General features: G+C 38.7%; 1 protein-coding gene across 5 annotated transcripts; it reads right to left on the reverse strand.

Moving 5' to 3' along the window:
- Nucleotides 1–6,155: 6,155 nt before the first annotated feature.
- LOC148854956 (phospholipase D gamma 1-like) lies at nt 6,156–12,401 on the reverse strand. Of its 5 annotated transcripts, none has more exons than XM_088982082.1 (10): nt 11,136–12,393; nt 10,608–10,727; nt 9,581–9,775; nt 8,301–8,564; nt 8,084–8,152; nt 7,824–7,971; nt 7,395–7,543; nt 7,135–7,320; nt 6,790–6,990; nt 6,156–6,646 (listed from the first exon to the last, which is right to left on the reverse strand). In XM_088982082.1, the coding sequence occupies exons 1-10, from the start codon at nt 12,225–12,227 to the stop codon at nt 6,347–6,349; spliced, it is 2,724 nt and encodes a 907-aa protein (XP_088838208.1). In that variant the 5' UTR covers nt 12,228–12,393; the 3' UTR covers nt 6,156–6,346. The 5 variants fall into 5 exon arrangements, with proteins under 5 accessions (XP_088838208.1, XP_088838209.1, XP_088838210.1 ...); XM_088982083.1 differs by having other exon boundaries at nt 11,199–12,368; XM_088982084.1 differs by lacking the exon at nt 9,581–9,775 and having other exon boundaries at nt 11,136–12,401.
- Between the last annotated feature and the right edge of the window lie 1,479 nt (nt 12,402–13,880).

The following is a 13,880-nucleotide window of genomic DNA, read 5'->3' on the forward strand; positions in this document are numbered from 1 at the left end:
CCATGTCTCGAAGTAAGTTTACCTAGGGATAATAGGGTTCCCAAGGTCATCTGTAGCGAACTGGCCATGCTGAGTTGTCACTTATGTCAGGTCGCGTCCACGTGTCCCCCTGTTACGAGGTCGGATACCTCATAGGTAGCTCGACACCATAATCAGTTCGCCACCTAACCTACCCAACTCAATTCCGCTCGGCAGCCAAAGTTCTCCACTTCAACCTGAGTTACCGACCACTTGGAAGCAGACCAAATGACGAATTACTTAATACATCACTAAAAATCGATCCATCACCAATCATATATATTTCTTTTATATCAAAGAACAAAGGAGAAGAAGAATTAGATGAGCTGCCTTCTATTTGTTTCCAAAACATGAGGATCACGCAAGATGGATATCAAACTCACTTGTCTAAGAAATAAGCACAAGGTCCCAACAAAATCAGTGCAATGATGTTTCTGTACACTGTCATAACAACTTTGCTGACACCCATGTCGAGTGCAACTCTACTGATAATGGGAAATACAGCACTTATCAATAATGTCAAAACCAGAATTTAGAAGTGAAGTCAATGCTTCTCTTGTAACTATATTCATTATTGTGTTTGTCCAAATTTGGCCATTTTATATTACATTTCCAAATATAGTTTATTTTCAATATTGATTATACATTAAATAATAACTTTAACAAATTGCTTTAAAGATATTACTATATGGTCTATTTACTTTTTATTGATGGTTTACAACACATTATATAACTGCACATTGAGAATATCTGTTCCCAATGTGCAACTGGCCGGATTCTCATATTTTAGAGTGTGAACAGAATTTTTGCTTGTGGGTAAATTTTTCATTTCACAAGGTATATTTACATTAAATACTTTAATAAAATTAATGATTCAACTATGATATATCCCTTTGTCAATAATGTAACCCAGGTCGACAGGTCATTCTAGCACTCATCATTCTGTCCAAATACAATTTAAGCCCAGACGGCCAACTCCCCCTGCGAATTGGGAATGGAGATGAACTCAAATTACCCCAAAAAATTAAGCACTTAAAGATTTTGGGTAAAATCACTAACAACTGGTTAAGATTCTTCATTAAATCATGATTAAAAAAATGAAAAGTCAAGTTTAGTGATGAATTTTTTTTCTTTAAATTTCGCTGTGATGTTTAAAAGAATGAATTAATAATGTGTGGAACAATTTAATTTGTAAGCATTTTGAGCATGTTTTCCACTATAAAGTGAAAGAACTTGAACAAACTTGATGGGAACTTGAAGTTGAAACAGATATGAACAGCAGAGATTAAAAGAAGATAATTCCACACTCAATAGTGGAGTCGTATTGTATTATATATAGCCATCTGTACAATCAGTTTCGTTAGTGTACAGGTAACATTAACATAATGTACAAGAGTCCAAAATAGGGCATGACTTATCAATTTGTTGGTGCCCCTTATCACGAACTCTATATTCAGAGATGATGGAGGTCTTCACATGTTTAGGGACAATGATATCCCTAACACACCCCCGCAAGTTGAAGGTTGGGGTGCCAACTTTCAATTTGCCACGAAACCATGCAAACTGTGGGCCATCTGCAAGTTGGCCCTTGGTAGAGATAAAACGAACGACAAGGTTGTTATGTTGGACATGATGGCGAATAAAATGCACATCAACTTCAATATGCTTAGAGCGAGAGTGAAAAACTGGATTGGAAGAGAGGTACGTAGCCCCTATATTATCGCACCAAAGTACTAGAAGAGTGGAGAGTGGAATGTGAAGCTCCATGAGCAAGGAACGAAGCCAAAGGAGTACGGAGGCAGCGAGGGCAATAGTTTGGTATTCAGCTTCCATGCTAGACTTCGAAACAATAGGATGCTTCTTGGAGGACCAAGAAATAATATTGGGGCCCATGAAAACACAAAAGCCACCATGAGACTTTCTATCATCAGTGCATCTAGCGCAATCAGCGTTAGAGAATGCAGTAAGAGAAAAATCTCGAGAACTGTTAACGGTGAGGCCAAATGTAAGCGTGTGTTTGAGATAACGCAACAAGCGCTTAACTTGGGCCCAATGGGCTGAAGTTGGGCAGTGCATGAACTGGCATAGTTTAGCAACAATAAATGATAAATCGGGCCTGATGAGTAAGATATACTGTAGTGCGCCAACAACCCATCTATATTCACGTGGGTCCGAAAGAGGAGTGCCTTTAGATTAAGAAAGATGAACACCAGGTAGTAAAGGAGTGGTAACTGGCTTAGAACCATCCATGTGAGTTTGCAACAATAGATCTGAGATATATTTCTTTTGTGATAAGAACAGGCCCATTTTAGTGGGTAGAACTTCCACACCCAAAAAGTAATGCAAGGGGCCTAGGTCCTTAACAGCAAACTGAGAACCCAACAAATGAATGAGATTAAAGACAGCCTTGGAATCAAATCACGTGACAATAATATCGTTGACATAGATGAGAACAAAAAGAGAGGATGACCCGCCATGTTTCAAGAAGAGAGAAGTATCGGACTGAGAAGCATTAAACCTACAAGAGAGCAAGAAGTTGGTAAGTTTATGACACCATGCTCGAGGTGCTTGTTTGAGCCCGTAAAGCGATTTATGCAGTAAGCACACATGATGAGGATGGTGGGGGTCCTTGAATCCCAGTGGTTGGGACATATACACAGTTTCAGCAAGGTCCCCATGAAGGAATGCATTTTGAACATCCAATTGTTGGAGTGACCAGCCCATCGAAACAGCAAGGTCCAAAATGACACAGATAGTAGTGGGCTTAATAACAAGGCTAAAAGTATCTGTGTAGCCAATGCCAACCTGTTGAGTAAAACCTCGAACAACAAGTCATGCCTTGTGACGTTCAATTGTTCCATTAGGATAATGCTTCAGCTTGAAAACCCACTTACAACTAATGGGCTCAACATTGGGTGGCTTAGGAACAAGGGTCCATGTCCCATTTTTTACCAAAGCATTAAACTTAGAATCCATGGCGGCCCGAAATTTAGGATCACTATGGGCCTGATGAAAAGAGTTTAGTTCACAATACTCAGTGGACAGAGAATGCTTTGTGACAGAGAAGGTCTTTGGTTTCCATATGCCATTTTTAGATCGTGTAACCATAGGGTGGTTGTTTTGAGGTACAACGGATGGAGCTGAGGGCCCAATTAATGGAGGGGTTGTAGGCAACGACTCATTAGATACATGTGGAGAAGTTGTAGACATTGGTTCAGCAAATATGTGGGGAACCGTAATTGCAGGAGCAATAGAAGGCGATACTGAATCTGGTTCAGGTGAGGATGATGAGAAACCAAATACCCAAACTGAGAACTGTTAGTTGAAGTGGGCTGAGGGTGGGCCATTGTATGTAACCAATGCTTAGGTACCGCTAGGGGTGGCCCAAGTGAGTTAGAGCAATCAGTTGAAGCAGCAGTAGAGGAAGACAAAGAACACATCAGGTAACAATCTTCATTAAAAACCACATCATGGAAAATGTATATGCGGCCTGTGGCAACATCAAGGCATTTGTATCCCTTGTAACCATCCGGATAGCCAAGAAAAACACAACTTCGGGACCAAAACTCAAGTTTATGTTTGTTGTAGGGCCGAAGTATAGGAAAACATTGGCACCCAAAGATATGTAGCAAATTGTAGTTGGGCTTCTTGACAAACAATCTTTCAAACGGGTTCACATAACCAAGCACTATAGAAGGCGATTGACTAGGTGCATCGCTGTATGGAAAGCATCATACCAGTAATGAAGAGAAATAGAGGAACGAGCAAGCAGGGCTAATCCTGTCTCCACAATATGGGCATGAAACCCGATGTAATATGTCGTGACTAGCAAGAACACCATTAAACTTGACAAATTAAAGGCCCCCATCTATCCGGAGAATTTTGATTTTATGTTCAAGTAAATTTTCAACCATAGATTTGAACTGAAGAAACATTGCAAGTGCATCAGATTTACGAAACAATGGATATATCCATGTAAAACGAATAAAACCATCCACAAAAATAATGTAAAAATGATAACCATTAACAGATCTAATTGGGGAGGGGCCCCAGAAATCTGAATAAATAATGTATAATGGAGCATTAACAACTAAATCACTAGGAACAAATGGAAGACGATGTCCCTTGCCTTGCTGACATGGTGTAAAGAAGATAGGTTTATGATGAGAAGAAAGAGGTAATTGATAATCTGCTAACACATGTTGCAAGACCTTTATTGAAGGATGTCCAAGGCGATCATGCCAATGGTCAATGGTCATGCGTTCACCTACGCAAGCAAACTTCGAAAAAGGAGATAATAAATCAAATTGATAGAGCCCATTCCTACTCGATCCCTCCAACAGTGTCTTTCCCGAGGAACGATCCTTTACATAACACACATGAGTATGGAATTCAAAGAAGACATCATTGTCAACACTGAATTGATTATAGAACAGACAGTTATATATATATATATATATAGGGTTAAATCCACATCTAAGCTTATTAGGTATGGGGACACGGGAGTTATGGGGAAAAAACATATAACTTGTCTATTCTAGAATAGAGTGATTAGAACCCATCATTCAATGTTTTGCACATTGAATAATAATGAAATTGTCAAAAGTCAGCTTAAATCCTCATTTGAAATAGGAACCAGGAATGTGTTGTGCAGCTGGACAAATATGGTCGTACATCGGAAACATCTTTTGTACTTTATTTCACCGATATTTTGGATATGAGACTGGATAAACATGGCCATCAATGTATTGTGCTCAGAAGATCTAGACTCCTTTAAGGCAAATACTCAGTTGGTTGAATCTTTTAAGTGTTTGACCCTATCAATGTGTTACAAGCTAGATATTCCTTTTCTTTTTGTTTATTTTTTTTTTATTTTTAGCTAGTAATTCTCATTTATAACACTTATTTTATTTGTTATGATAAATCTATAATTTATGACTAATTTTCTCGCAATATTTCTTTAACTTTTAGCTTTTATTTATTTTTATCTGGTTTTGTTTTATGTCTAATTTATGATATCATTACCATTGATATGCCACCCAGATAGAAAAGTGGTTCCATTTCTAAACTGTTTTTAATCATTGAATAAAATATGAATTAGATGGAAGTTGATCTCTTCTACGAAGACTCTCTGCAACTATAACTAATATTTCTAGCGAGAGTTTAATCGGAAGATGGACTGGACTAGGGCCAAAGTTGTTGTCTCTACAAAATTAAAGGAGGAGCTTGCCATTCTACCATATATACATAAATAAGAGAATTTGAAATTAGATGCTTGTGACAGTGAGATTTGATGAGGGTGGATTTGGCCCTCCAATGACATTATGATACATGGCATCTTGGAACAGCTAGTTGACATATAGACACCACCTAAGCAATGACTTGGAGTTCCAAATCGTGGTTTCTCTTCGCCCAAATCAAGCGACCTGCCTTCACCGCCAACCTGGCGACCTCAACCACAACTCAGGTCGGCTAGAGGCACCTCGTCCTGGGCCAACCTGCAGCACCTCGTCACGGACCGAAGTGACCTTGACGCAAGGAGCGACCTCCCTCGAGGGCATGCCGGCTTGACTGAGGTCCAGGTGGTGACCTGCGAGACGTGCTCGCCAACAAATTCGGCATGCATATCCCGACACTTCCATGATTCTTGAAAGTTGGCCCACGTACCGAACGTTCTAGAGGGTGGTCAACGTGCATGATGTTTACCTCAAAGGATTTCGGACCGGTTAGGCACGATCTCCCAGAAATCTCGGATGCGGTGCATGAGGCCCACACTGAACAATGCCTATATAACGGCACCAACCCCAAAGACCTAGGGGGAAAAAAAAAGAGAGTTACGCGGGATTACTCTACTCTCTATCACTCAAACTCTTAAGCATTCAGCTCACATTTACACTTGAGGGGTGTTTTCCTGTGCCTTGACATGGCTTTCTCCGCTTGAAGAAGAAGCCCTGTGTGAGGGAGCAGATCCCAATTCACACGCATCCCCCTTTGAATTCATGCGAAGCTAAATGGACGTCCGTTAGCTCTAAATGTTTCCTAAAGGATTATCGGGGCACTTGTCGTCACAACTCACAACAAATTGTCTTCACTCACAATTTTGGGAAGAAATTCATAAAATGTCGAGGAAGAGGATATGGCAATACAATCTCAGTGAAAAAACTGCACATTACTAAACAAAGTTGGTTATAAAATATCTTCCATTATTACAGCCCAGACAAATGAACCATCTTCAAAATTGCTCAGCCTCATAGCCAAAGGTAGGGAAAGGAAGATACATGGTTTGTAAACGTTTCCCTGCAATGTTTTCCTAGAAACCAAACACAGCCTAAGTGGTAATGTTTTCCAGGAGCTTCTCAAATGTTCCCTTTATTTCCCCTCCCACATCAGGAAAAGCAGTGTAACCATCAAGACGCTTCACATTTCCCTCCATATCTACTTTGATGGGGTACTTGAGAAGGTGTCCGTTCATATCCCCAACCTCATCAGATGCTGCAGCATATTGTTTCCAATTTTGTTCCCCCAGTGCCCTGACCCTCTTTGTACATTCAAGGCTCTCTGGGTGTCCAAAACACTCCTCAAGAGTTCCCATGTGCTCTGCCCAGAGTGACATCCTGTAACCATGAACCTACACAGACAACACCCAGACACCAAACTAATTAGTTATTCATTGATCACTTCTTTAACTAATTCTCTCTGGTAAGATAACATGATCAGTACTTCAGTAGTAGTGCTTCTTAATTAATTAGCACACACAGAACAGAACCACACCTGCCCTCGTGGACCAGATGGCTTTCTTGTCCATGTATGCTGAGGCTGGTAGGCACCAATAGCGATCTCAGTATCTCTGTTGCCAGCCATGGATCGCTGGTTGATATTTGCAGAGCCCAATATCACATATTCATCATCCACTATCATCCCTTTAGAATGAACATAGATCATAAAGCGTCCAGTACTCTTCCCAGTACGTTTCTGTGTTAACATCAGAATTAGTTAATGCATTAATTTCAGTTTTGAGAGGAAGAAAATAACAACATATCTTGTAATTCACTTGCAATGGATCAACCAGTATCAGTTTCGAGAATTTTGAAACTCAAGGAGAAGAAAAAGAACTACTTGAGGGGTGTCTTCCTCCCACTTAGCAGGTTTTCCATGGCATGAAGCAGAGCCATTCTGGTCTATTTCTTCCCGATTTCCGAGGCAAAAGAAGTTCAAGTAGTCTTCGGGCACATACATCTTCTCAAGTCCAGATTCTTCCAAAGCCTTGTAAACCATCTTGTACATCATTTTCATTGTTTTGTGCTGTAGAATTTCATATTGCGTATCAGTACGGTCTCAAACATTCAATATGAAGTTAATTTGGGTTTGGATTGCACCTGCCAATAAAGAATTGCTTGCACAGGTTTTCCTGTTGGAATACCTTCTGGCCACATGGGAATAATTATATACACAGAAAACCTCTCATTCTTTTTTATCTTGTTCACAATTTTCAGTGCAATTTCCATTGGTATCAAATTGTTTGCTCCTGCACCCACATAACACATTTGCCTATATCTAAGACACAAGGGAGATGTAAATAACCTTCTTTTTTTTCGCTTCAAGTAAATAACCAAAATATTAATTGATCAGGAAGTTCTCAGCCCCACAACTTCCATTTTTTTAAATGTTCTCTTAGGTTGTGTTTGGTTTGAAAGAAAAGGAAAAGGAAGGAAAACCTCTTCCTTAATTGACTTAATTTCCCTTCCTTAGCTTATAGGAGTTCAATATCTAGTTTCAGTTCTTCATCTAAAGCTTATTGTGTGCACCTGTGTTTTGCTTTGAAGACCAATTATATGATGATCCAAGAAAGTACTGGTTCTCAATATAAATGAAGTGTTGGGCGGCTCTGATAGCTTTTACATATGCAGAATGTATGCTCATGTCAATCACTACATCTTTCCCATAGACTAGGTTCTGTCATAGTACAAAAAACAGGTGGTTAATTACTGAATTACCAAACAAAACAAAGGAAGTTAAAAATTTGGGTTGAAAGGGAGAAACAAATCGATCGTTAATGTTCTCTCACCGTTTTTGCGACTTCCGTGGGATCAGTAGGAAAATCTTTTACAGAATTTGAATCAATTGAGCGAAGAACCTTCAATTGTTTATAAGAGAAGAACAAATTAAATTATCAATATATAAATATAAAGGTATTATTTCCATCATAATTATATATGAAAGAATCAAACAGGCAATGTAAACAACTAATGTCGTCGTTAATTTAAGTGAAATTTCGTAATTACCTGCACATGCCAAGCCTCTGGATCATTCTCACTCAACCAAGGAGCATTAAGCATCCCAAGCATCTCAGGTATATTGTCTATCTTAAGCAAACTTTCAGTGTAGTGATATTTGGAACCAAGTTTTATTAATTTGTCAATTCCATTCAGTTCTGAAGCTTTTTTCCAACGCTCTTCAAAGTTAATGAGGACATCATATGCTGCTGGACCATCAACCTTACAATGTAGATCATGCCACGGTTGTCGTGGACAGTGAACAGGAGGAGCCTACTTAGGGTTAGGGAACATATAACCAATAATTAAGTCATTACTAATGCACGTTATTGTTTAATCTTTCTGACTTGGTTATCATTAACAAAGAACATAAAAGGATAGATAAGACTTGACTTTCTTCAATGGTGTTGTTATTCTTTCGGTTTCACCTTGGAATTCCAATGACAATGCATGCCTAGCTTGTATCTTCTATATCCTAAGCTTCCTATGTTAATTAATTAATTGACCATATAATGTATTTGGCTAAGTTTATATTATTTTTCTAACTCAACTGCTAACAGATCATTTTTCTCACTACCTCAACTCTTAATTGTTTGTGTACCTACCTCTATATCTGTGTGAAGGATAGATGATCCCAGTTAAGGGTGTCAATGGACCAGTTTTGGATAGGACCCATCCAGTCCAAAATAAATTTGGATGAATTGGACTGACCAACAAGATATATTGGAATTATGAAGAAGAATTAGGTATGATCCCAGCTAAGGGTGTCAATGGACCTGTTTTGGATAGGACCCATCCAGTCCAAAACAAATTTGGATGGATTGGACTGACCAACAAGATATATTGGAATTATGAAGAAGAATTAGGTATGATCCCAGCTAAGGGTGTCAATGGACCGGTTTTGGATAGGACCCCATCCAGTCCAAAATAAATTTGGATGGATTGGACTGACCAACAAGATATATTGGAATTATGAAGAAGAATTAGGTTCTGTTTGGTTCATATTTAGAATTGGAATCAAAATTCCTCAGAATCAAAATTGGAATTTTAATAGTCTATTCCATGATCTGTTTAGTTCAAATGGGAATCAGATTTGAAATGGGAATCAGATGGATTGAGATCTCATTCCCAAGAACGGGGAGAGAATGGCCTTACCTCAAATAGAGGAATGCCAATACACGAGGAATGGAAATAGGATTCCCAAACAGTTAGAATCAGAATGGGCCAATTCCAGACCCTTATTCCCACAAACCAAATGAGCCCTTAGAAGTACAAAGGTTAGAAATTACCTTGAAATTGGGGTTGTAAAAGTCATCTTTATGCACTGTTTGTTGCGTGGCAAATAAAGGATGGATTGGAGAGTCATATCGGCCTTGGCATAAATCCAGTCCTCCAATAAAAGCAGTTATTTTTCTCATATTGTTGCCAGCATCAGAATCCACAATTACAATCTTCTGGTGATGCGTATAGATTAAAGCAGCCTCCTAAAATTGAGAAAGTTGAAAATATTCCAATTGTAACAAGTCGATATAATTTTTAGATATGAATATATATATATATATATATATATATATATATATATATATATATATATGTATGCATATGTATATATATGTATGTATGCATGCACATTGTAATCTAAAATTACCAAAAATCAGCAAAAATTTTTATCTAAAATGTACTAGTCAGGACCCGTCTTTCTTAAGAGAAATTGAAGTAGGAGCTTAATTATGAGGTTTCCAATTGGTCCAAACCGATCCAATTGCATGTATATATATTATCTATATGCATGTATATTTGTACTATATATATATATATATAATTTATTTGGACTCATCTTAATTTGATCCATATATAGGGTCAAATCCACATCTAAGCTTATTAGGTATGGGGACACGGGAGTTATGGGGAAAAAGCATATAACTTGTCAGCTGTGCTAGACTAGAGTGATCAGAACCCATCATTCAATGTTTTGCCCATTGAAGAATAATGTGTTCTGCGGCTGGGTAAACATGGCCGCACATCGATTGGGAACATCTCTTGTACTTTATATCATTGATATTTCTAATATGTGACTGGATAAATATGACCAGTAATGTATTGTGCTCAGTAGATATATACTCATTTTTAAGACAAATGTTCTATCGATTGAATCATTTAACTGTATGACTCTATCAATGTGTTACAAGTCAGGCATTCATTAAAGCAGGGGCTAGCCATTCTATCATACTTACAGAAATAAGAGAATTTGGAATTAGATGTTTGTAACAGTGAGATTATACATTATAGATTAGATTTATATTTTTCTCTTCAAACCTGTTTTTTGAACATGCCGTGTTGTCTACCGGCAGCAATTCGTTTACAAAGCAGCACATTTACTGATGAATGCTTGAAAAAATGATGAATCTCTTCATCATAGGTGTCCATCTTTCCTTTCTGCAAATTGTAAAATCTTTATCAACAAACATAATCAGACCATTGTTTTAAAAACTGAGCCAGACATCAACGTAGCATGTTATATACATATATACAATATATAAAATATTTTATATAATTTATATATTTATAAATTTTATATTAATAAAATATTTATTTTTATATTTATTAAGTATCTAAAATAATTAATTAATCCAATTCAAATCAAATCCAATCGCATATTCGAATACTCAAATATTTAATCGGATTCAAATTCGGATATTAATTTTCAGTATCCGTGATTTTCTAATCTTATTTTATTGCTTCGAGTTCGATCCGTTTACCCCCTACTTCTATGACTTAACAAAGAAAAAATTAATAATAAGTAGAAAAGAAAATACGCAGCATCATGGAGAATTTCTGACATACAAATTTAAAACCAGAGAATTGCCATGAAGTAGGATCATCCCAGACAAGTAGTAGCACCCTTACTCCTTCCTCCGATTTCGTCTTGAGAAGCTCTCCCAGTGTTAGTCTACAACCTGATGTAAAACCATTCTCTCGGACTAGTCTGATTTTGTGGTTCACCGCCCAGCCCGCTATGTAAACTAGCCTCCGAGCTCCACAAATCGCCTCACAGATGTCTTCCCAACATTTCCCATGCTCGTAGTGCAACCCATGGTCGAGCTTCACCTCCGGAAGGTGGCCGTCGGGAACATGGGCATCTTGATAAAGCTTGACAATTCCACCCTTCCTGAGAGGGAAGTATGCACCTTGGACCCCTGAGCCTGAGCCATCCGATTCCGGACTAGACCGCACTCCGCGACTGTAAATTCCCAATCTCTCTATTGGGGTGTACTGAATCGAAATGCTGAGTACAGCTCCAGTCGGTTCTCTTTCTGAATTGTAGAGCGGAAAAGTTCCCTCGATCTTCACTCCTGAAACAATATGCGCTGTAGGAATTGTGACGGCCCCCACACGCTGGGCGCTAATGAGGTCGTTGTTCTCAACAACAAATCCAACTTCTCCGGCGTAATGGGCAACAGGGACACTAAAATACTGATTCCAAAGAGGATCCCAGTCGTCTCTAATCACACGACTCCTTCCGATGGCGGCCTTGGATTTCTTCTTTGCCTTTGCGTCGACCTTAGATAGCCAAATTGAGACAAAATGCTCGCTTAAATGAAGCATGTGCTTGTGAAACTCGCTCGCCATTTTGCTCCCTAATTTCTTGCCAAGTGATTCACTTGAGTCATGGATATGCAAGTGTTTTCGAAGCTTGTGAGATACTTCCTTATGAACCTTATCGATTAGCTTCCTGTGCAGGTGACGACTATGGGGAAGGTTTCTGGCTTTATCGATCCAGATATCTAGATTCCCATGCAACAACAGTTTCTCTGGAGACGGCCAGTCCTCAAAAGGTAGCGGTTCGTTGTAGCCTACGTCGTCGCCGTTGTCGAGGAAAGAGGAAGCAAAGCTTGAGTCTGAGAGATTACTTGGAGACTCGGACGACAAAGACATCTTAGTCAAGTTTTCGGTGACCTCGATAATGGCATAACCCAACAAAGAAGGAAAACAGAAGGGGGAAGGCGACGAAAGAGCAGAGGGAACTCGGATTTCCTCGCCCTGACGGAGAACTATGTTATCGACTTTACTACTTTCTCAGACGGGTAACTGAGTGACGGAGTGACCCCAAATAAATGTAAACGAGAGATATGACAGTTTGGACAAAACAGCCCTGCCCTGACTTGTACCTGTTGACTTCTCTGTCAAGTCGTTGGTCAGTGATTTGGAATCTTTGTATGAAATCCAGATCTCCTATCCTACGATGCTACCCACATCCCCATGATTGATAACATACAGATACATCAGATGTTCTCAATGTACGGCTGTGATGATGTGTAGATAGGGTTGTTATGGGAAGGAGATCCGAACTGCTTTGTCTGGTGCTACTCGAAGGGTGCAAATTGGAATCCGATCCATTTTTTTATTTATTTTTTATTTTTTTCGTTTTAATAATTTGATAAATTTTAAAGAAATCAAATCAAATTAGATCAGACTTAGATAATTGGCATTCTTAATGAATTCCACATGTTCTACACTTTCATTAGGCTATAACAGATGTATTAACATTAATTAACATTAAAGAATTTCAACTGGGTTCTGAGTTGTATTCAGGCCATTCAAAATTTAACCAATTTTCAACCCAAGTTGCAGTTGCACCCTTATTAGTTACTTACAGGGGAGCTCCCATCTTCTACCCACAAATTATTATTAAAATTTCAAGTTTCAAGAAATATTAAAACTACCAATTGAAATTAAAAAAAAAAAAAACTTCTGAATGGAGGGTGCATGAGAGAATCGAAAGTGTGACGACAGAGTTAGGTGGAAATGCCAGGGTAATAGGGTAATCCCTGTTTTGGTTACATCTACCACATGTTGGTGGAGGGTAAGATGAATTCGGATCTGTTCCCAGAAACAAGGGTGCAAGTCGGGTACCTGATTTGGAGAGGTTGCACTCCCATCTTTCACTGGGTCCGTAGAAACTTTAACAATGGAATTGGGACTGGATTTGGTAGGTACATCAAACTATGCACACTAAATGAGTATTTGATAAATATTTTGACAACTGTCAAAAGTGGGTCTTAATCTTTTTCAAGACTGGGGATGGTATTATAAAGGACAGGTGTCAAAAAAAATTTTAAATGCTTATTAAACGTGTTTACAACTTTGTGTCTATCTCATCCAGACCACAATTTTCCACCCCGAGCCCATACAAGTTGCATCCCTACTCTACAACAAAGATTTATATTAACCACCTCAGCAGAGTTCACATCTCTGCCCCCACAACGTCCCACAGTACATCCCTGTAGTATATTGAAAACATTTCCCGATGATATCATCGGCTCGAATACTATCATCAGAAAATGTTTTCAATACATAACAGGGATGTGCTGTGGGACATTGTGGGGCGGAGATGTGAACTCACCTCAGCAAGGGATTATAAGCTGAAATTTTCTCCATGAAACAGCAAGGCACATTATATATAGTCGAAAGTGTTGCTTAGCTAGCTCCTACCAAATCCTCAGAGTAGTACAATATGACATTCAAATGACCTTAGTAGCTAGCTCCTACTTTTTGCTTAAATGACGGGTTTTAGAATTCATATCTAGA

Source organism: Nelumbo lutea, chromosome 4, assembly GCF_056320005.1.
Source record: "Nelumbo lutea isolate HS-2025 chromosome 4, American lotus-T2T, whole genome shotgun sequence".
Lineage (NCBI taxonomy): Eukaryota > Viridiplantae > Streptophyta > Magnoliopsida > Proteales > Nelumbonaceae > Nelumbo > Nelumbo lutea.